The 23986-nt window shown below is 44.5% G+C and overlaps 2 protein-coding genes across 3 annotated transcripts in view; both read right to left on the bottom strand.

The window, feature by feature from the left end:
• Positions 1–1544, bottom strand: part of rbbp5 (RB binding protein 5, histone lysine methyltransferase complex subunit) — a 30659-nt gene extending 29115 nt beyond the window's left edge. For both annotated transcript variants that reach the window (XM_033042822.1, XM_033042823.1), the window contains exon 1: positions 1514–1544. In XM_033042822.1, coding sequence (XP_032898713.1) covers positions 1514–1532 — 19 coding nt within the window. In that variant the 5' untranslated portion in view covers positions 1533–1544. The remainder of the gene's footprint in view (positions 1–1513) is intronic.
• A 7783-nt stretch (positions 1545–9327) lies between these two features.
• dstyk (dual serine/threonine and tyrosine protein kinase) overlaps positions 9328–23986 on the bottom strand; it is a 57678-nt gene continuing 43019 nt past the window's right edge. Inside the window, exons 10-14 of the mRNA XM_033042821.1 lie at positions 23196–23328; positions 22322–22435; positions 17291–17405; positions 16350–16484; positions 9328–15759 (exon numbers count right to left, since the gene is read on the bottom strand). Coding sequence (XP_032898712.1) covers positions 15578–15759; positions 16350–16484; positions 17291–17405; positions 22322–22435; positions 23196–23328 — 679 coding nt within the window. The 3' untranslated portion in view covers positions 9328–15577. The remainder of the gene's footprint in view (positions 15760–16349; positions 16485–17290; positions 17406–22321; positions 22436–23195; positions 23329–23986) is intronic.

Here is a 23986-nt window from a genome sequence, read left to right as displayed (position 1 = left end):
TTTTGGTAAGCCTAAGGCTTGGCTGATGGCAAACACTTTTATTCTTGTTTCTCAATCTCATAATGGGTTCTTTGACTTTTATGGGCACAACTTTGGTCCTCATGTTGATAAACCGCAATAAAAGTTTCCAAAAGTGATGGAAAGACTGGGAGGAAAGACAAGGTGCTGAGAGCTCTCTTAAGGAGGCATTTAAACACAACTGAGCAGTTACAAACACCTGTGAAGCCATGTGTCCCAAACATTATGGTGCCCTGAAATTGAGGGGGACTATGTATAAACACAGTTGTAATTTCTACATGGTGAAACCTAAATGTATAAAAATACCCTTTAATAAAATTTGACAATGTGCACTTTCACCACGTGATTTTTTTTCTATTACAAATCTCAAATTGTGGAGTACAGAGGCAAATAAATAAATGATGGGTCTTTGTCCCAAACATTATGGAGGGTACTGTAGGTACCATGACAACATTTAAAATACATTTTGGCAGGTACACGGACAGGAAAGCTTCAGAGGGATATGGGCCAAATGGGTCTCTTAGGTGCATCTTGGTAGCATAGACAGGTTGGGCTGAAAGGCCTGTGTCCGTGCAGTATGACCCTTCGCTGTCCCCTCGAATTTGGCTTCTAACTCTGCTCCTCTGCTCTCCCACCCCACCCCCATCATTCCTTGTTTCGTCCCCCATTGCCCTCCCGCGCCTTACGCCCATTCCCCCCATCCCCAATCCCCCTTCAGTCCACAGCCCCCATTATCCCCCAGTCCACAGCCCTCCCCACCTGTCTATAGCCCCGTCTCCTCAGCACGCAGCCCCTCTCCTCCCTCAGACCACTCCCCTGCCTGTCCCCTCCTCCTCAATCGACAGCCCCACTTCTCCCCCCCCCCCCCCCACTGACTACAGCTCCCTCCCCCTCAGTTCCCAGTCCCCTTCCCTAATCCCTCAGCACCCTCTTGTCAGCCCAACAGCCTCCTACCATCATTCCTCCAGCACCATCCTCCCCGGTCCCATTGCCTCCTGCTCCATCACCCTCAGCAACCCCCCCCCCCCCCCCCCCAGCTCCCCTCCCTTCCCCATTCTCCCCCAAGTTCACTCTGTGTCCTCACCAGCAGCCTCAGCCCCCCACCACCTGCTTCATACCCCGGAGCCCTCTCCCCTCTGTTCCCACCCCCAGACACTCATCCTTCCCCAATGCCCCCCTCCTCAACCCTCCCACCCTCCCCAGCCCCTTCACCCCCACTAGCCGACTCTTCACGCCCCACCCGCAGTCAACACGACCCCCTATCCCCTCAATCCCTCCCCAGCGCCCTCTTCTCTACCCTCCCTCCTCCCCTCCCTCCTCCACAACACCCTCACCCACCATCCCTTTCCAGCGGCCTCTCTACCCTCCTCTCCCGCCTTCTGTACCCCAACCCCCCCTCACAGCCCCTTCACCCCCTCCTATCCCCTCCCTTCCACCCCCCGTCTCCCCCACAGCCCCCAACACCCCCTCCCTCCCTCTCCCTCCCTCCACTCACCCAGTAGCTCCAGGTTCATCCTGCCCGCCTCCCCCGCTCTCCCTCAACGCGCCGCCGCGCCGGGCTCTCCGCACCACGTGCCGCCCTCACTGCACCGCCTCCCCCCCCCGTGCGGCCCGGCCCCGGCCCCGGCTTCCCGCTGCTGTCAGCCTCGGCGGGTGAGTGGACGGACGGACGGACGAGCGGCGGCGGCGGAGAGAGCGGCGCCTGCCCCCCGCTACTAGGCCCGGCGCCACCTGCCCAGCGCTCCCTCCCCTCCGCGCCGACAACACCAGCCCCGCAAACAAGGTTCCGGGCACAAGCTGCTGCTCATCCCCAGTCAGCAGCACAACGACCCCAACACTCACACTGACCCCAACACATATACACACAGTAATACAATAACCCCAACACTAATACACACACTGCACAATAACCCCAACACACACACACACAGTAACACAATAACCCCAACAGTCTCACACACACACAGCAACACAATAGCCCCAACAGTCTCACACACACACAGCAACACAATAGCCCCAACACACACACACACAGTAATACAATAACCCCAACACTCACACACACACAGCAACACAATAGCCCCAACACACAAACACACACACACAGTAATACAATAACCCCAACACTCACACACACAGCAACACAATAGCCCCAACACACACACACACAGTAATACAATAGCCCCAACACACACACACACACACACACAGCAACACAATAGCCCCAACACACACACACACACACACACAGCAACACAATAGCACCAACACACACACACACACACACAGCAACACAATAGCCCCAACACTCACACACACAGTAACACAACAGCCCCCAACACACACACAGTAACACAATAGCCCCAACACTCACACACACAGTAACACAATAGCCCCAACACTCACACACAGTAACACAATAACCCCAACACTCACACACACAGCAACACAATAGCCCCAACACACACACACACAGTAATACAATAGCCCCAACACTCACACACACACAGCAACACAATAGCCCCAACACACACATACAGTAACACAATAGCCCCAACACACACACACACACAGCACAACAACCCCAACACTCCCACTAACCCCAGTCACACACCCAGTAACACAATAGCCCCAACACTCACCCCAAAAACTCACACACAGCAGCACAACAACCCCAACTCCACCCCTCTCCCCAACTCCAACACTCACACAGCAACACAATAACCCCAAAACTCACACACACAGCAACACTACAACTCAACTCCAGCACTCACACAGACGCACATTCACCACTCACCCCGGCACCACCACTCATCCCCACAGCAGCACAATAACCCCCTCAATCTTCCACCTCTCACCAACATTCACCACAGTTCAACTCCACCACATTTACCCCCTCAATCTTCCACTCCTCATTTTCACAGCAGCACATTTACCCCCTCAATCTTCCACACATTCACCCCAACATTCACACCCCCAGCAGCACATTCCTTTGAGTGCAGGAGGATGAGTGGTGATCTTATTGAGGTGTATAAAATCATGAGAGGAATACTATAGATGGGGCAGATACACGCAGTCTTTTACCCAGAGTAGGTGAATCGAGGACCAGAGGACATAGGTATAAGGTGAAGGGGAAAAGCTTTAATAGGAATCCAAGGGGTAACCTTTTCACACAAAGGGTGGTGGGTGTATGGAACGAGCTGCCAGAGGAGGCAGTTGAGGATAGGTCTATCCCAACATTTAAGAAACAGGTAGACAGATCCATGGATAGGACAGGTTTAAGGGGATCTGTTCCAAACACAGGCAGGTGGGACTAGTGTCGCTGGGACATGTTGGCCGGTGTGGGCGTTGGGCTGAAGGGCCTGTTTCCACACAGTATCACTCTATGACCCTTAATCTTCCACCACTTACCCCAACAGCAGCACATTTACCCCCTCAATCATTAGTCATACAGTGTGGAAACAGACCTCTGTGGCCATGTGGGTTTTCTCCGGTTTCCTCCCAGATCACAAAGTCGTACAGTTTTGTATGTTAATTGACTTGGTATAATTATAAATTATTCTTAGTGTGCGTAGGATAGCGTTTGTGTGCGTGGATTGCTGGTCGGCCCGGACTCGGTGAGCCGAAGAGCCTGTTTCCGCGCTGTATCTCTAAACTAAACAAAAAAAGTGATACTCACCAGCCTGTAAATTTGGTAAATCTGCAGTTCCGTGCATCTCCAATAGTACAACAATGTTCACCTGAATTTTCCATATTATATTAAACCCACTTGAGGGCAATTTCCAGTGACTATTTAATCTAGCTTCTTATCATTGGGACATGGGAGGAAAGTGGAGCTCCGAGGGGAGCCCATGTGGTTCTCAGGAGAAAGGCAGTGCTGGCTCGAAGGGCCGATTGGCCTATTCCCGCACCTACTTTCTATGTTTCTATGCTTGAGTATATATGGCAATAAAACTCAACCACTTGATTTTGAAGCATTCATGCATGGTAGAGGTATAATATAGTCATAGAGTGATACAGTGTGCAATTCATGTTCATGTATTCCTGCAGACCATTATGGAGGTCAGAACCAAACCGAGGTCAGTGCAGCTCAAAGGCAACAGTGCTAAATATTTTGCCACTGCGCCAGCCTTGTTTTGGAGACAATTAGACAGGTGCATGGATAGCGAAGATCTTTTAGAGGGAGAGGCCAAACACTGGTAGACACAAAATGCTGGAGTAACTCAGGCAGCATCTCTGGAGAGAAGGATTGGGTGACTTTTTGGGTCGAGGCCCTTCTTCAAACCAGCATCTGCAGTTCTTTCTTACACATTGTGGCCAAATGCAGGGATGGGGCATCTTGGTCAGCATGAACAAGTTGGGCTGAAGAGTCTATTTCCCCGCCTTGGAGCTACGTCCCTCTTGGATGTCACCGCAAGCTCTTACGTGCTCTGAATTACAGAAACCAGGTCTGACCTGTTGAAAAGGGCAAAGACGGAGAGCCCGGTTCGATTCTGATGACAGGTGCTGTCTGTGTGGAGTTTCTACGTTCTCCCTGCGACCGTGTAGGTTTTCTCCGGGTGCTCCAGTTTCCTCCCATATTACATGTGACAATAAACTAAACTCAACTCATGCAGATTTGAATGTTAATTGTCTTTGGTAAAATCGCCTTTAGAATGCAAAAGTAGAATAACACAGAACTAGTGTATGGATTTTTGTTTAAGAAGGAACTGCAGATGCTGGAAAATCGAAGGTAGACAAAAACGCTGGAGAATCTCAGCGGGTACAGCAGCATCTATGGAGCAAAGGAAATAGGCAACGTTTCTGGCCGAAACCCTTCAGACTGATGGGGGGGGGGGGGGAGAAGAAAGGAAAAAGGAGGAGGAGGAGCCCGAGGGCTGAGGGCAAGCTAGGAAGGAGAGGAGACAGCAAGGGCTAACAGAATTGTGAGAATTCAATGTTCATGCCACCAGGATGCAGACTCCCCAAGCGGAATATGAGGTGCTGTTCCTCCAATTTCCGGTGTTGCTCACTCTGGCCATGGAGGAGGCCCAGGACAGAGAGGTCGGATCATCCATAGTGTGTGGATGATCATTAGTTGGCCTGGACTCAGTGGGCCAATTTCCACAATGACACTAAACTAAAAAAAAACTCAAACTTTTTTTTTGTAAAATCGGCTACATCTACATCCCGAGTGTCACAAAGATGTATTCTTGCAGAAGAATAGCAACTAGTCCATTGTGGCCAATTGCAGAATCAAAGCATCCACCAGAAAGGCCAGGTATTCGACTACATCATGAATGGACAACTTATCGAGGTCAAAGATTGAATGGAGCCCAATAATCTTTCATAACCATTTCAATAGCAACTGTCAAAAGAAACCCTAATCATTAATTAAATTCTCCTCTCTGTTCAATTTGCTGGTCAAAATTAGACCATTGAAGGAAAGAATAGATATTCTTTGAACCAAATTAACTTTTCCCTCCAATTCCATTATACATTGTGTTAAATCATTTGTTACATCATTTGTTAAATAAACTTACCCAATGGTTTTAAACTTTAAGGTCTAAGAGTTTATTTTCTCACAGAGTAATGTCGATGAATTTGTAGGATAAGCACAGGAATCAATTAACAAATGGAGTTTTGCTTTATTTCTGATATCATTATTTAGCCCTAGTAACTGGGGAGGTCTTCTTCCCACACATTTGCTTTTTTTAAAAACATTTTTTTTTAAGAGATACAATGCGGAAACAGGCCCTTCGGCCTACCGAGTCAGTGCTGACCACCGATCATCCCATGCACTAGCACTATCCTGCAAACTGACGACACAGTGGCGCAGCGGTAGAGTTGCTGCCATGCATAGAAACATAGAAATTAGGTGCAGGAGTAGGCCATTCGGCCCTTCGAGCCTGCACCGCCATTCATTATGATCATGGCTGATCATCCAACTCAGTATCCCGTACCTGCCTTCTCTCCATACCCTCTGATCCCCTTAGCCACAAGGGCCACATCTAACTCCCTCTTAAATATAGCCAATGAACTGGCCTCGACTACCCTCTGTGGCAGAGAGTTCCACAGATTCACCACTCTCTGTGTGAAAAAAGTTCTTCTCATCTCGGTTTTAAAGGATTTCCCCCTTATCCTTAAGCTGTGACCCCTTGTCCTGGACTTCCCCAACATCGGGAGCAATCTTCCTGCATCTAGCCTGTCCAACCCCTTAAGCGCCGGAGACCTGGGTTCGATCCCGACTACAGGTGCTGTCTGTACGGAGTTTGTACGTCCCCGTCCCCCCCCCCCCGCCCCCGCCCGTGATTTTCTCCGAGAACTTCGGATTTTTTTTCGTTTAAAAAAATAAAAAATGCTTTTATATACTAGCATCTGTGGTTCCTTATATCGCCTTAAAACACATATAGACCACTAAGATTAAAAATCTAATCACTACACTGAAGAAACTTCATACTAGTCTTGCCTTAAGGTGTGAAGTGGTGAATGGGAAAGACAGGGTGCAGGTTCCATTCTTTGTAGACTGGGGTCTGGTTGTGTTGGTTGGGGAGGGGGTACCACGGTTACGTTTCTGATTTTCAAACCTGCAGTAAAATTCATTCAGGCCGTTGGTCAGCTGACGATTGTCCAAAGAGCGGTGGGCTTTCCTCTTGTAGCTGGTAATTTCTTGCAAGCCCTTCCAGACTGAAGAGTCACATGCTGAGAACGTGCTCCTCAACTTCTCAGAGTACCTTTCTTTGGCAGCTTGTACTTGGCCTGCCTGTAGGCGTCTGCATCCCCGCTCCTGTAGGCCTCATCTGGCGGGTTGGTTCAGAAATTCATCTTCTCAAGAACAAAGTGGCTGCAGAAAGTATGGACATCATCCAGTCCATCACCAACTTCTCCATCATCAAAGTTCCACTGGAAACACTGCCTCAAGGCAGCAGTGAAAATCAAAGAGCCACACCATTCTTGCCACACACTCCTCTCGATTCTACCATTGGGAAGGTCTGAGAGGACCGTGAATAGGGTTGCCAACGTTCTCACTCCCAAATATAAAAATAAGGGACAAATTCGCAACGGCAATTCGTTGACCGACTCGGCCGTGGCTGGGTGAATGAGTTGGCCCAGATGCTGGACTGCACACAAAGCCCAGCCGGCGGGCCAGCTGAGGAGTTTTGGCCCAGGCGCTCATCAGGTCGCGTGCAAAGTCCGGCATCCCATCCAACTCATGAACGGCCATGAGGAAGGGTGGTGGTGTCAGCAGTAAGCAAAGGTCCGAAGGTCAGACAGCTGGCTGGGCTGCCGACCAACAGGGCCATGGTTAAGGCACTGCTGCTGCACTACGCCTGTGTAGGAATCGGAAGGACAATTAAAGTGTCCAGCAACCGGGAGATCAGATAAGTTCAGGCGGGTTGAGCGATGGTGTTCCGCGAAACGATCGCCCAGTCTGCGTTTGGTCTCGCCAATGAACGAGTTAACATCTTGAACAATGGATACAGTAGATGAGGTTGGAGGAGATGCAAGTGAACCTCTGCCCAACCTGGAAGGACTGTTGAGTTACCAAGGAGTTGCGGAGGAAAGGGTCTCTGCGGAAGCCGGACAGGAGTGGAGATGGGAAAATGTGGTTAGTGATGGGATCCTGTTGGAGGTGGCGGAAGTTTTGGAGGATTACGTGTTGTATGTGACGCCTGATAGGGTGGATGGCAAGGACTAGGGCGAGGGGGAGCAAGGGCGGAGCTGCGGGGTACCGAGGAGAAACGAGTAAGGGCCTCATCTATGATGGGAGAGGGGAACCCCCGTTCCCTAAAGAATGAGGGCATCTCAGATGTTCTAGTATGGAACACCTCATCTTGGGCACAGCTGCGGCATAGACAGAGGAATTGGGAGTAGGGAATAGAGTCTTTGCAGGAAGCAGGGTGGGAAGAAGTGTAGTCAAGATAGTTGTGAGAGTCAGTGGGTTAGTAATAGACGCCAGTCAATAGTCTATTTCCCGTGATGGAGACTGTAAGATCAAGAAAGGCGAGGGAGGTGTCGCAGATGGTCCAAGTAAATTTGAGTGGAGGATGAAAATTGGTGGTGAAGTTGATGAAGTCCATGAGTTCTGCATGGGTGCAGGTGGTAGCACCGATGCAGTCATCAATGTAAGATGGAGTTCTGTGATAGGGCCAGTGTATGCCTGGAACAGGGATTGTTCAACGTACCCGACAAAGAGGCAGGTATAGCTGGGGCCCATAGCTACGCCTTGGACATGGAGGAAGTGGGAGGAAGTCAAAGGAGAAGTTATTGACGGTGAGGACCAGCTCCGTCCGCTAGGCAGACTAGAAGGAAATTGGATAAATTCTGCGGTCGAGGAAGAAACGGAGAACTTCAAGGCCTTCCTGGTGGGGGATGGAGGTGTACAGTGACTGAATGTCCACAGTAAAGATGAGGGATTGGGGGGGGCTCAAAGCAGAAGTCATTGAAGAGACGAAGGGCATGCGAGCTATCTCGGACATAGGTCAGGAGAGATAAGATGGAGTCGAGGTACATGGAAATCATTTCCACAGGACAGGAGCAGGCAGAAACAATAGGTCCACCAGTGCAGTTGTGTTTGTGGGTTTTGCCCTCGCCAAACCTACTGAACTACAACAGTCTTTACACTGCTATGGTTGCTCTGCACACACTGATCTTTGCAAATTGGTCTAGTTTACTTAGAATTACTGATAATTAATTGTTCACAGTGGGTGGGGGGGGGGGGGGGGGGGAGGAGTTATTTATCGGGTAACACAGTAGTGCAGCGGTAGAGTTGCTGCCTTACAATGGCATAGACCAGTGTTAAATCCTGACTGCGGGTGCTGTCTGTACGGAGTTTGTACGTTCTCCCTGGAACCGCATAGGTTTTCTCCGGCTACTCTGCTTTCCTCCCAATCCAAAGACATACAGGTTTGTAGGTTAATTGACTTTGGTAAAATTGTAAATTGTCCCTGGTGTGCAAGGTAGTTTGACTTTAGTTTATTGTCACGTGTACCGAGGTACAGTGAAAAGCTTTTGTTGCGGGCTAACCAGTCAGCGGAAAGACAATACACGATTACAATCAAGCCGTCCAAGTGTACATATACATGTTAAAGCGAATAGTGCTAGTGTACGGGGTAGTCAACACAGACTCTGTTGGCTAAGCTGTATCTCTAATGTTTAGAGTGTTGTTGCATCTGCTGCGTCTTTAAAGCTGAAGCAAGAAAGATTTTCTTTATCAGAAGCGTTTGACAAATTAATTTGAATTGTTATTCCCACAGGACCTCCGATATGAAGGACAAATGGTATTATCGCTAAACAATAGCAGGTCAGATATTAAAAAGGCACATGAAATAGGTTAATGTTCATCTTTATTATATAAGCACCTTGTATTTTGTGCATTTTTCCAGTTTTTTTTATATAAAACAAGGATTTGAGAGCATTGCCATTTTAACAGTAGAACTTTTAAAATAATTACTTGATCTTTAAACTTTACCCAATGGCTAAATTGAAGATAAGGAATACACAATGGTAAAATATTAATAATGCACCAAACTAGTTATTGTTTTTCATTGCACTAGAGTCCGAGCATTTTTAGCATTTAAAAGATCACCGTTACGTTGCCAAGTCATGTCACCATTTACATTAAAACAAAAGAGTGTCAGAACGTACCAAATAGGAAGACAATTAAAAACAATTGTTCTATACAAGATTGTGCTAACGATTGGTGTGGCTAGCCAACAAGCTCCACTGACTGAAGGCTCCCTCAAAATATGGATGGGCTGTGGTGCGGCTTCAAGGACTTCCTCTCTGCCCTCGCTAAAAGGGATGAAGTGATGGGGAATCATTTGGGTGCAGCTCGATATAAAATGGCTATCTTGGATGCACAATCCCATCCACGTTAACAGGGCTTCGCCCAAGGAGGATGGAGATTTTAATTTGTTTCGGGTGAATTGAGAGTAAATTGGGTAGTGCGAAAGGAGTTTAAAGAATTAAAGAATTAAATAGGATTTGGGAGACTTCACCAGAAAACATCCCACCCCCTCTGCTGACTGAACACACAAATTGTTCTGCTAAATTCTTGTCCTAGTCTCAGCTCATGGGTGACAGCCTTCATAGGTCTTTCCTTGGTATCATCAAGTGATGCTGTGGTGCTGATGGGCTAGTTACTGGCAATGATTAGAGGGAGCTTCTGCAACTGTGATAGCATGAGATGTCTCTTGAATTTCATGTTAATTTCCACAAGAAGCTTGGGGGAACAAGCTAGTTACCCACTGACCAAGCTCTCAACAATACTTGATGGGATGATCTGAAATGTCAGCTTACTTATGCCCCCAAACAAATGCACCATTGATCCAACAAATAATGAGACATTTGCAGAGGATTGTGAAAAGTTGCAATTAAACTTCATGTCATGGGACCTTACAGGTTACTTACAACTTAATCATTTTGTCAATTGTCCTCTACAAGCTTTTCAGACACATTCTTAATTAAACAAAGACAGGTTTAATTATCCTTTCCCATGCACCACATTCACAAGTACATAGTTTCATAAATATACTTCCAGCCAAAACTGAACACAAATGGTTTCATATGATAGGAGGCCCAAATTAATAAACCACATTCCATTAGTAGCATGAATCTGGTTGGTAAACATGGAATGTAGAGGTCCTGTGGAAAAGATGTACAAACCTGGACCTCAGTTGATTAACAGGGAATCAAGCAACACAATGATATGTTAGACAGTCACAATTTCCAGTTACGTTCTATGGCACACAGATATTTTAAACACTTTCCTGGATTTAGTGGGGGGAAAGATGGATAAAACCTAGCCCGAGTAAAGAGGGCAGAGGCGAGTGCGACACAACCACATAAACATGCCATGAGTTAGCATCTCGGGAGTTTTCTTTTAATACTTGACCTGTGGAAATGGAGCCGTAATAAAATACACAAACAACTGGTGCAAACCAGCTAGAGGTAGCTGACCAAGAGAAGACGATAAACAGTTGTAGTATCCCTGTAAACTATAGTTTTGAGCAATGAAGTGCTTTTTTTCACCCATGAGGAGTGTAACAAAACCTGACAAGTGCAATGGGTCTTGCTGCCTCACACATACATATACAGAGCTAAGCAGGGACACAAAATACACGTGAGAACAGTCCACAACCACACACATTTCCGCAAAAGATGTTCATTTTTGTCAGTGACTTTAAATGCTTGGACATGACATCAATATGTCATATAACTACTTGGAACTGGTCGACTCTTGGGAATAAGGAGAGAAATACTTCATTTTATGTTAGAATAAGTGCACTCTCACGTGTTTGGAATTGTTGCAAGGTTTGGCATAATCTGTCTTAGTTCACGTTTCTCTAATTGGTGCATTCTGTCTTGCACACTTGTTATTTGTGATCCTCAATCTCTGTGCATTGCCCAGCATCTAAAGGAGAAAAAGTATTTCTGATCTGTGATATTTGATTGAATGAAGTCTCATTTCATCCATGACTTAAAAAATAAAATTCCGGCAGCTTCAGACTTGTGTGATTATGCAGCTGACTGTACAGCAAATAATTACACTCCTAGTTTGTCTTCATGTGCTTCTCAACCTAAACAGTGAGGGAGGGGGTCACAAAACGGAGCATTGTACCAATCTGCTTTGTACCTCACAAGCTCCAATGAACCTGCACCATATCTTCACCCCCCCCCCCCAAAAAATAAGTGCTTGAAGGTTGAGAACTCCAAATTGAACATGGCTATAAAGCTCATGTCGGGATGATTCTTTAACAAATTGTGATTAAGGTTCAGATCATTGTACTCCTCAACAAAAGACAATGCTGAAGGCACATTACTCCCTGGACATAAATATGATGCCGTTTGAAAATACAAATAGCAATAAATCAAGCTGAAGACTGCAACTCTGGATAACTAGACTCAAGAATACTTCCAACATCATTTGTTCAAAAATAGACTTGCTTCATGATTTTCCTCACATTCCCTCAGTTGCTTGTTGTGAATCATATTCAATCAGTAATTCCAATTATCTTTGGTTTTTACAAAAGGCTTTTAAAATTGCATACTAATAAATATTTATTGAAGTGCTGTTTCTCTTACAACTCCCTACTTGCAAAGATCCTTTCCTTTCATGTTCAATGAGGAACAATGATATATATCTTTTTCCTTAAGAGACTTCAGAAGCAACTTGTAGGTTCATCTACAGCTCAGGCCAGATGGAGAATAAACACCCTTTCTCTGCACAAAGACTGCAATCATATTCCTGCCTGGCTTTGAATCTTTGTGCGCCAATTTGGCCATGATTTCCAAAGAGTTTTATGCTTTGAGCTCACAAGTACGAGGGACATAGCTGAGGCCAGCCTTCACTCAAGGAATAAAATCTCAAGTGCTGGCTGAAAGAAATAACCAGTTTCAGCCTGGATTCATATGCACAAAGTATAAAACAAAAAATGTTTGCTATCAGAGGCACAAGCTTTGTCCTCCATCCAATGTTGGTGGTTCAATTGTAAACATTCTCACATGGGTCAAGGAAAACAATTTTAGCAAGTTCAGAGAAAAAAAAAAAAATCTGCAAAATGTAACACAAGGATCCTACTGAATGAAAATGACTGACATAATTAACAGTAATACCTTCTGCCACATCATAACCTCACAGCCTAGCCACACATATGTTAGGGCCAATGATCTGGATCCCTGAACAATAGTAAAGTCTAGCAAGTGCAAAGACAATTATGAGTGTTCTTAAGGTAGTGTTTGGGTTTTTTTTGTTTTTTTTTATTTAAAAAGAGAACAGTGTGGACAAATTGCTCACCTTACAAACACTGTTGAGCCCTTCCATTCATTGTCTGAAGGGTTTAAAGTAGTTTCTGCAGATAAGTAAAAGGTAGAGCTCTTTTTCATAGTTGGCGTTACTGAACTGCACAGAAGCTCAATCTCATTGAAATGATATCAGAACCGGGTGTACATACAATCCCCTTTTACCCACTGACCCAGTGCAACAGTGAGGCACACCAACTATATTTTGCTGTGTAGTGATTTTATGATGTGGTGGCGCCCAAGTTCCATCCCTCTCAAGTAACCAACATTTAGCAGAATTGGAAATGGGACACCAAAGTTTGAAATGCCAGTGTAAAAGGGAGGTACATACTAGCCATCCGATACTTCATCTCATCCAGATCAGTTTTTACAGCACATGATTTACAAGACACTTTGGTCGGTAACTGAAGCAATCCCGTTTCAAACACAATACTAGTGGACAAAACCAAGAGATTAAAAAAGATAGCTTCAACATGTATTCAAGATGGTGTAGTCCTTGCAACACAGTCAAGCCCTCAACGCATGTATGGCCACTCAAGTCACTGTAGCACTAACTCAATATTCAGCACAACTATCGATCCTACATTGATTACATGCTACAGACTTGAGGGAATAAAGATGCAGCATTCATAGATCAGGTTTGAGACGTTTACAGCCAGTTTCTCCCTTGCATTAAAATAGTTACGAGTCCAATGCCAGAGTTGTCCACTTCCAAAATATTTGTTGTTTATTTGTCCAACAACCCTACCTTCATCTCATCTTTCTCTCAGCCATGCTAACAACTGTCCAAGGCAGAGTTAGACTGGACAGCAAAACAATTGAGGACCTCCATTTTACCTGGACTGATTAATCTATACTTGTCGAAATACCAAACTGCAAAATCATTCCGGCTATTAGCATGTAGTTCATACATATAAGAAACAATTAGTGTTATCTCCATCATCAGATTTGTGAAAAGTGGAGTGATCAATACTGTCCTCAGTTCAGAATGGCAAAAGAACATTCAAATGGTGAAGTGCTATAATGGGTTTGAGAGCACATGCTGCTCATTATCAGAGTCCATCTAACAACTGTTTTCATCATTCCAACAAGACTTACTCACCCGTCCCAATCTTTTTTTAAAAAATTAACATGCTAATCACATTATACATCTTGCTTGTGTGACAAAATTGAAAGTCTAGTGTGGTATGAAATTACACAGTGAAGGGCCAAAATTGAGCAGTTTGTGTAGACTTGCATTGGCTAGATATCATACTGTGAAGGACAACAATCTCAGGAGGGCAAATACTCTCACTGAAAGTTACGTGTCATGATGAAAGTGCACAATACTTTAAAAGTAATACATGTATAAAAGACCACGAGGAGACATATCCTGGGGCTGATTTGGGGGGGGAGGGGGGAAAGAGAAAATAAAATTCAGCGGTTGTACAAAAATGAAAGATTCAATCACCCAATTTGCACTTTGCCAGAATAGAATGGAGTGTAAGAGATGACCTTATCCCATTGAAAAGCTCAATGACCAGACACTTGGAAAAATGTTGATCTCCAGTTTGTTTATGGCCGACCAACGTACCATTTTCTCAGCAGCTACAAACTGACATGCGGACAGACAGGTTACAGAAGCAAGTAAACAAAACAGGTGATCATCAACTTGGTTCTTCTAATAGCTAAAATGGAGCAATGTGCAACGGCAGAAAATGTAGTGTTTAATACTAGGCAATTCGTAGGGCACTCAAATCAGGAGGGGTCCCATGGTCAAATTTCTCAGAGGCCCTTTTGAGAGAAGAGCAGGGCCAGAGTAACCTCATTTTCCACCTCCATCTTGAGACGACTGTGTTCAGATCCAATGCCGAAGAATTCACAACAAGGCAAACATAGAGAATATTAGTAAATAAGAGCACTGAAAGGACAGAGACTTGAAGGCACAATCGGATCCCGTTTTATACTTCAATTCTGTGCATTTTCTTCTTTTGATCAACACATTTTTTTTTTTTTAGCTTGAACTAAACAGTGATAATGTGCAAAGTGATAGTGTTCATGAAAGTCTTCAACAGGATCCTGATCCACAAGTAAAAATTCCAAGCAAGCTTAAGGGTAGAAAAGCAGATGGTCTTTTTTAAAAAGACCACCTTCCAGATACTACCATTGACACATTGTTAAGCTCAAGAGCACCACTGCCAGTCCCCACACATCGAAATGCAGACAAAACTAACAGTGCAGCTCTGAATTTCCCAACGTGTCAAACATAGAAACTAACATATAAAATTAGTGCAAAATGACACTATTTGTGGAACAAAAATAAGTGCCAGAATACAAAAAAAAAGATTAGAATGAAACACAAATAAAAAAAAAACAAGAGCTGAACATTTAAAGTTGCTTTTCCTCTTCTCCCTCCGCATACAACAGCTGCAGTTCCCAATCACTCGAATACATGCAGTAGTTTGAATGGTGAGCTATGTTCCTCTGCATCTTCTACTTAAGGCATTCCGTGACAACCCATAACCCTAAACAAGATTTGCTCAAACACACTGCGGGGGGGGGGGGAGGGAGAGAGCAAAGAAATCCATGCATCAAGTCTCAAACAGTTCTATTATTTCATCACCGTCAAAAGAATAAAAATATCAAGTTTTACTGCATAGCAGATAGTAAACAGTTATGCTGGACTAGTGTTAATACTGATGCTGGTGTCAAAGAATTGGGTTATTCTTGACCCATCCCATCACCCCAAACCCCACCAACGTTAGACATTTGCTGCAGATCCAGTGCCTGGAGCACTTCATGTCGAGCCGTCTCTGCGCTGCTGCCCAGAACTGCTTTTACAGAGTCTGTCCGTGATGCTTTGAAGGATGGGTTGAACAATTCCAAGTAAGGGTCTCTGAGTGGGGTCACCGCTCCAACAAGCTTCCATTAGTTGCCAGCATTCCTCGTCAAATGCAGGGAGCCGTTCCGGTCTTGCACCTAGGATCACAATCAAACACAAGGCTGCCATTTTGTTTATCGAGAGTGCGCAAACGTGGAAGAATCAAAGGCGTTTCGGCACTGTGACACATCGGGTAGTGTTGCTGCCTACAGCGCCAGAGACCCGGTTTTGATCCAGACTACGGGTGCTGTCTGAACAGGGTTTGCACGTTCTCCCTGTGACCTGCGTGGGTTCGGTTTCCACCCACATTCCAAAGAGGTTAGTAAGCTAATTGGCTTGGTAAAATTGTAATATGTCCCTCGCGTGTGTAGGATAGTGTTAGTGTGCAGGGATGGCTGGTCGGCACCGACTCAGTGGGCCGAAGGGCCTGCTTTCGTGCTGTAGCTCTAAACGAAACACAGGCTACATTAACATGTTATCCATATCCAATTTCTGCAGCAAGATGCAGGCTCAGAAATTCCTTGTCTAAATCTGCCCATCTCTCATTTATAAAAATGCCACAAACTTCTACTCTGACCCAAATAACATTCTGCTATCTTGCACACTCGCCTACTAATGCAAGTGCATGAGTGAAACGCCAATTGATTTAATCGTAACGTGCAAAGTTAGAGGAACGTTAAATAATTACCTTTCTTTACATTGGTCCACAGCTGATCTTTGCTTGAACATTTCTCAAAAGCTTCCGGCAGTTTAATTGTACCCGTGCAGAGATACCAGAAAAGGATTCCAAATGCATACACATCCACGGAATTATCGTACTTCCCTGAAGAGGGGCGGGAAAGGAAGAAAAATAAGCATCATAATCTTAAGGCATGACAGCACATAACACCGATATAGGTGCCACAATAGCACAGTAGGTTGAGAGCCGCTACCTCAACGCATGAACCAGAGCTCAATCCTGATCTCGGCTGCTGTCTGTGTGGAGTCTATACGCTCTTCCTGTGACTGTTGGAATTTCACTAAACCAGAAGTGCTCTGGCTTCCTCCCACATCCCAAAAGCATGCAGGTTGGTGGGTTAATAGGTCAGTGTAAATGACCCCTAGTATGCAGGCGAGGTGCGTTATCTGCAGCGAGCTAGGGAAACGTTGGGCAATTAAAAAAAAAAAAATAGGATGAGTGTACATGAGGTGTTTGATGGGTTAGTATGAATCCAGTGGGGTGAAGGGCCAGTTCCTGTGCTCACTCTCAATGACCAGATTATGTGAATGCACATGAAGGGCTGAATAGCCTGTACTGTTCTGTTAACCAGGCCTTTCCTACAAAAGCTGTCAAGTAAATGATCAAGCAGAGGACCCTTATAACAGGAACTCGAAGAGTGCACACAAACGGTCGTGGTGGTATGGAACGAGCTGCCAGAGGAGATAGTTGAGGCAGGTACTATCACAACTTTTGAGAAACATTTAGACTGGTACACAGATAGGATAGGTTTAGAGGGATATCGGCCCAACGCAGGCAGCTGGGACGAGTGTAGATGGGGCATGCTGGTCGGTGTGGGCAAGTTGGGCCAAAGGGCCTGTTTCTGCGCTGTGTCATTCTAGGATTGACAATCCACTGTTGAAGCAACAGACCTGAGAACAGCTCGGGCGCCATGTGTATAGGGGTTCCCACGATGCTCCCAGACATCATTGCCTCGGGCTTGCAGAATCCCAGGTCTGTGATTTTGGCTCGATTTTGCTTATCCAACTTTGGGATTAAAAAAGGGAAACAAAGCACATCATGTTGAAAGCATCTTGCACAGCCCGGGGGGCAAGAAAGAGTGATATAGTCGTCATGTGAGGCTGCCACACTGCTCAGTGCCAGACAATACAACCGAATAGTACCCACCTGAGAATGAATTACAACTGATAATGGAAATCAGTCTGCACAGGTAAAGGTATAGGCAAGACAACAAGGAATCCAACCCGAAACTTCCCCCATCCTTTTTCTCCAAAGGTTCCGACTCAAAATGTCACCCATCCTTTTCCTCCAGAGAAGGAGGGGGGGGGGGGGGGGGGGGGGGGGGGGAGGGGATTCCACCCCAAATCATCACCTATTTTCTCCAGACACGCTGCCTGGCCTGCCAAGTTACTCCAGCACTTTGTGTCCTTAAGTTAACATGCCCTGCTACTTATTAATGTAGAAAATGAAGTGGTGCAGGCTAGTTGGTGCCAACAATAACATCAGTTCAACCGAGTATCCTGTGCATTTTAACAGCATTTTGATATCCTCTCCCATTACCCACTCATACTACACCATCTTGTCAATAACTCTTGTGTTGTGTTGATTTCTTTGTCAAAGCTAGTGTTGTTGGTGACAGTTTAACTTTAGAATGTGATATTCATAAGTTCATAAGTGACAGGAGCAGAATTAGGCCATTCAGCCCATCAAGTCTACACCTCCATTCAATCATGGCTGATCTATCTCTCCCTCCTAACCCCACACTCCTGCCTTCTTCCCATAACTCACAAAACCCATACTAATCAAGGATATATCTATCTCTGCCTTAAAAATATTCATTGACTTGGCTTGCACAGCCTTATTGTTTTAGGTTGGAGGATTTGAATCATGTCGTTTGTGTAAAATATTCAAACAGGGCAGGGCAGGGCAGTGGCATAGCAGTAGAGTGGCGCAGTAGTAAAGTTGCTGCCTTAGAGCGCCAGAGATCTGGGTTCAATCCTGAGGGTGTTGACTATACGGAGCTTGTACGTTCTCCCCGTGACCGCGCAGATTTTCTCCGGTTCTCCAGTTTCCTCCCACATTCCAAAAGTGTACAGGTTTGTTGGTTAATTGGCTTCGTAGAATTGCTAGTTGTCCTCAGCGTGCGGGATAATGTTAGTGTGCAAGGACCGCTGGTCGGCGTGGACACGGTGAGCCGAAGGGCCTGTTTCCACAATGCAACTCTAAATTAAACCTCTTTTGTTAATGACAAAAGCAAACTTGACAGTATTGTAAAGTTTATATTGGTGGTCTGGACAAGTTCACCACTCAAGTACTGCTTTCTTAACAACATGTCGACCCAGATATTTGTGGCTGTGATTCATTGATGTCTTTACTATAGATAGTTAAAAATAGATGAGTGCTGCCCATATCATATTTATTTCAGTCTTCATAAGAAGATTTCTCGCACTTTCTAACACTACAGGCGTCACTAGCATTATTTCATGGTTGACTTATAAACCATTATTTATTCACAATCCAAAGCAATTCACAAGGTTTAGGATCCAGTGTACGCAAGTTCACCGTTTCCTGTACACTATGAAAATAGCGCATCAAATGTATTTGGAAAGGAAGGAATTTTCCCCAATGTTCCAGCGAGTCATTTTCCTTCAACCAAAAACATAATCCGACTTCCCAATCATAGCACCAAGTTTACTACACACAAGGCAGTGGGTGTACCCACAGATCAAACAGCAAGCCTCAGGCCAATGGTCTGACGCTGTGCTGTTACTTTCTATGTCACCAAACATGAAGGGCGAAAAGATCACCCAGTCTACGCTTGGTCTGACCGATGTATAAGAGTCCACATCTTGGACAACGGATACTGTAGTAAAACCAAGTTGCTTTTGTCTGCTGGCTCATAAATCCATTGTTGGGACTTAGATTACACATTTTTGAGAGAGAATCACGTCTGCACTGCAAATGAAAAAACTAATGTTATATATATTTAAAACAAATAGCTTGATCATATCCATACGCAAGAACAAATTAAGATTTGTACTTCGGTCAGATGCATTTGCGTCATTCCCCTTTCAACCTCACTGCTTCCTTTATTGCATCTTCCTATATAATTTATAATGCTAGATAAAGAAAAATACACCAGGAATCAATAACAATATAAAAATTAAATAGAAACAGAATGATCACCCTGACAAATGCCAAATTAAATTGGCAATAATTCTTCCAGGCTGTGCAAACAATGACTCAAACGAGTTAACATTTGAACCTTAATTTTGAATTTAAAAAGTAACTGGAATCAACTGCCAGACCGTTTCCCACTTAATTAAAGATGGACACAAAATGCTGGAGTAACTCAGTGGGTACAGGCAGCATCTCTGGAGAGAAGGAATGGGCCACGTTTCGTGTCGAGACCCTTCTTTTAATTTGGTTACCAAACCTTGAAGAAACTATTTTGCAATTATACCCAAAAAAATGGTATTTGGATCCCATCACATTATGAAATTACATAATTTTGTATTATACGGGCTCAAAGATCCTTGTGCTTTCATAGAACAGATATCAAATTGTCAAATTTCACACCAGCCATGGATGCGGTGTTACCAATGATGTGCTGTGGGTCTACATCTAACATACAGATTAAAATTATGCCAGTCCATCTAATATCGCTTTCTTGAAGTAACAGAAAGCATATTTGGGGTGGCATGGTGGCACAGCAGTAGAGTTGCTGCCTCACAGCGTCGGCGACCTGGGTTCGATCCCGACTACGGGTGCTGTCCGTACGGAGTTTATACGCTCTCCCATGACCGTGTGGGTTTTCTCCGGTTTCCTCCCACACCCCAACGACATACAGGTTTGTAGGCTAATTGACTTGGTAAAATTGTAAATTGTCCCTAGCATATGTGGGGACTGCTAGTCAGCACGGACCCGGTGAGCTGAAGGGCCCGTTTCCATGCTGTGTCTCTAAACTAAACACTCAATCTACTTGCAGAGAAACCTTGTCTAAACACCAAATAAAATGCTGAAATACGGACGCGAATCAACACAGCTGAAACTGGAATAAGACGTTTATCTCCTCTCTATCCCCACACCCCATTCTCTCATCATAAAACCAGAATAAGCTGTAACCCCATTTACAAATTATACATTTCATAATGTGACAGGGACCAAATGCTATCTTTTGAATAAGAATGTAGCATAAAGCAGAAATTGTGAAGGTAGGAAGAGTTTTTAAATTTATATATCACCTCGTAACATACAAATAAACAGCTAGGCAACTAATCAATGCACAGGAAGGAACTGCAGATGCTGGTTTACACCGAAGATAGACGCAGAGTGTTGGAGCAACTCAACGGAAGTTACGAAGTTTGAATCGGAGCCCTTCTTCAGACGTCAGTATTGTGAATCTATTTAGTGAAATATTGAAGCAGAGGAACTGGAGTATTTCAAATTACAAACACCGTGCAAACACAAAGAATGAAGCATGATTGTTCTCTTAAAACGGGATATTTGATCAAAAAGGGGTTTGAATAAATCTAGGAGAAACTATCCTGAGTAATAGATCAGTGGTGAAGGATTTGAAATAGCTGGTCCAAAACAAAGAAACACAGGAGGAAGAATTATTCCTTCGGCATAGAAAATAGATGCTGGAGTAGGCCATTCGGCCCTTCGAACCTGCACCGCCATTCAATATGATCATGGCTGATCATCCACAGTCAGTCCCCCGTTCCCACTTTCCCCCCGCTCATATCCCCGATTCTGTTAGCCCCAAGAGCTATATCTAACTCCCTCTTGAAAACAGCCTCCATTGCCTTCTGTGGCAGAGAACCCCACAGATTCACAACTCTTTGGGAGAAAACATTTTTCCGCATCTCAGTCCTAAATGGCCTACCCCATATTCTTAAACTGTGACCTCTGGTTCTGGACTCCAACATCACAAACATTTTTCCTGCATCTAGCCTGTCCAATCCCTTAAGAATTTTATGTTTCTATAAGATCCCATCTCATCCTTCTAAATTCCAGTGAATACAAGCCCAGTCGACCCATTCTTTCATCAGGTCAGTCCCGCCATCCCAGGAATTAACCTGGTGAAACTACGCTGCACCATCTCAATAGCAAGAATGTCCTTCCTCAAATTAGGACATATTTTTTCTATACTCAAATCATCTCGCTATCAAATCAAAGGCCAACATGACATTTGCTTTCTTCACTGCCTGCTGTACCTGCATGCTTACTTTCAGTGACTGATGCACAAGGACACCCAGGACTCGTTGCACCTCCCCTTTTCCTAATCTGACACCATTCAGATAATAATATGCCTTCTTGTTCTTGCCACCAAAGTGGTTAACCTCACATTTATCCACATTATACTGATCTGCATCTTCTATGCCCGATGACCACTTATAAACGGAATGGCAATCAATCCATGAAGAACTGATTAGTCCTTTTCTATACGGTGACTTTCACTAGAGGGAAATAAGTGGGGTGGCTCAGCGGTAGAGTTGCTGCCCCACAGCAGCAGAGACACAGGTTCAAACGTGACTAAGGGTGTTGTCTGTACAGAGTTTGTACATTCTCCTCGTGACCAAGTGTTTTCTTCAGGAGTTCTGGTTTCCACCCAGATTCCGAAGATGTACCGGTTTGTTGGCTAATTTGGCTCGGTAAAAAATGTAAATTGTCTCTAATGTGTAGGATAGTGCCAGTGCATCGCTGGTCAGCACGGTCTCAGTGGGCCACAGGGCCTGTTTCTGTGCTGTATCTCTAAACAAAACTAAAGTGTTGTACGTAATTATGCTGCAATTCTTCACCTTTTTCTTCAGGAGATCACAAATGCATAAAGGCAAAGAAAGTTAGATTTTAGACAGCACACGTCCCAATATAGAAGCAATCGTCACCCAATAACAAATCAAAGAGCAGTGAAATTGAAGCAAGAAAGTTCACCTTACCAAAACATTTTTCAATTTGACGTCTCGATGAACAAGTCCTTGCCGGTGGAGAAACCGTATACCTTCCACAACTTCAAGAGCAATCTGTAAACGTACTTCAAGCTTCAGGCCAGACTAGAATTCGGGGGCAGAAAACAAGTTTAGATTTTTTTGACATCTCAGAGTTTATCAATTGTGCCGCAAAATGTTACAGGTAAACAGCAGCTTAATAAATAGAACAAAACAATCAACTGGGTTGCCAGTTTCCCATCAAACTTCCCAATAAACTGTTAGCCTCCGGAAAAACACTCATACATTACTGCCGACATTGGTGGATCAGATTTGAAATGGTATTGAATCACGGAAACGTTTTTCCTTGGGGAAGATTAATAAACAAAGCTGGGGAGAGGAGCCTAGTAAACAATCTCAACATTTCGTAAGTGAAATCAAGAAACATCTTACTTTACAGAGATCAAACTAAATTGAAACTCTTCCACTGATCTGATTTAATTGGAAGAATTGGAACGTATTATTGGATATTTGTTGCACAAGATATCAAAAGTGGAAAGATAATTAACTGAGGTTGATCATTCAGGATTTAACTGAATGGCAGAGGAAATGCAAAATGCTGAATTTGACAAAGGCAAACAAAACCTTTAAGAGTAAGATACACAAAAAGCTGGAGGAAATCAGCAGGTGAGGCAGTATGTCTGGAGGAAAGGAATAGGTGACATTTCAGGATGAAACGAGGAGGGTCTCGACACGAAATGTCACCTATTCCTTTTCTCCAGAAATGCCGCCTGACCTGCTGAATTACTCGAGCTTTGTGTGTCTATCTTAGTTTTAAACATCTGCAGGTCCTTCCTATACTTCAAGAGGAGTAAGTCACGTTTACCTTCAGCCCAGCATATAGATCTCTGTGCAATCTCTCCATGATTAACAGGACCGCAATGCTGGAGCCACCTCCATAACTGTAGTCTATAACAGACCCGTGAAGGTCAACTAGCCGCTCGTGCTTGGGTAAAGATCTACAAGAGGGAAAAAAATATTAAAATTATGAAGATTCAACTGCAGCGGGCGAATATTACCAACGCAAAGTTTAATAATCAATATACCCTTCTTCCCTTCATTTGTACAGAAAGAGTTTGGAAATAGCAGCACAAACCTATTCATCTGCAACATTCAAATAAAAGTGATTGCCAAATTCAAGTATCTCAGATCTCAATATAATTTCCACACTTGGTTCTAAATCTCAATAAGAGGACCCTTTCATCCACCCTGTGCACCCACACCCATCCCAAACTTAGGTTAACCATTCAAGCCTTTTCACTGTGATTTTGGCTGATCATCCATATTCAGTTTCCCATTCCTACTCTCCTCCCCCCCCCCAGAATATTGACCCCTTTGACCCTTAACATCTGGATTGCAGTGACCCGCATAAAGCACTCCAGCAGTAATTGACCAGAATAACTGACAAAAAGATTTTTACATCTATGAAAATAATAGTCAAGTATCAACTCAAGTTTTTACATTTCTGCAGTCTTCCCATATTAAGTATATGGGGCGGTAGAGCTGCTGCCTGACAGCACCAGAGACCCAGGCTTGATTTAAAAGATATTTGGATAGGTACATGGATAGGATACATTGGGAGAGCTATGGGCCAAACGGGATGAGCTTAGATGGGGG

Source organism: Amblyraja radiata, chromosome 24 (assembly GCF_010909765.2).
Source record: "Amblyraja radiata isolate CabotCenter1 chromosome 24, sAmbRad1.1.pri, whole genome shotgun sequence".
Classification (NCBI taxonomy): Eukaryota; Metazoa; Chordata; class Chondrichthyes; order Rajiformes; family Rajidae; genus Amblyraja; species Amblyraja radiata.
This window is presented reverse-complemented; position numbering and strand designations above follow the sequence as displayed.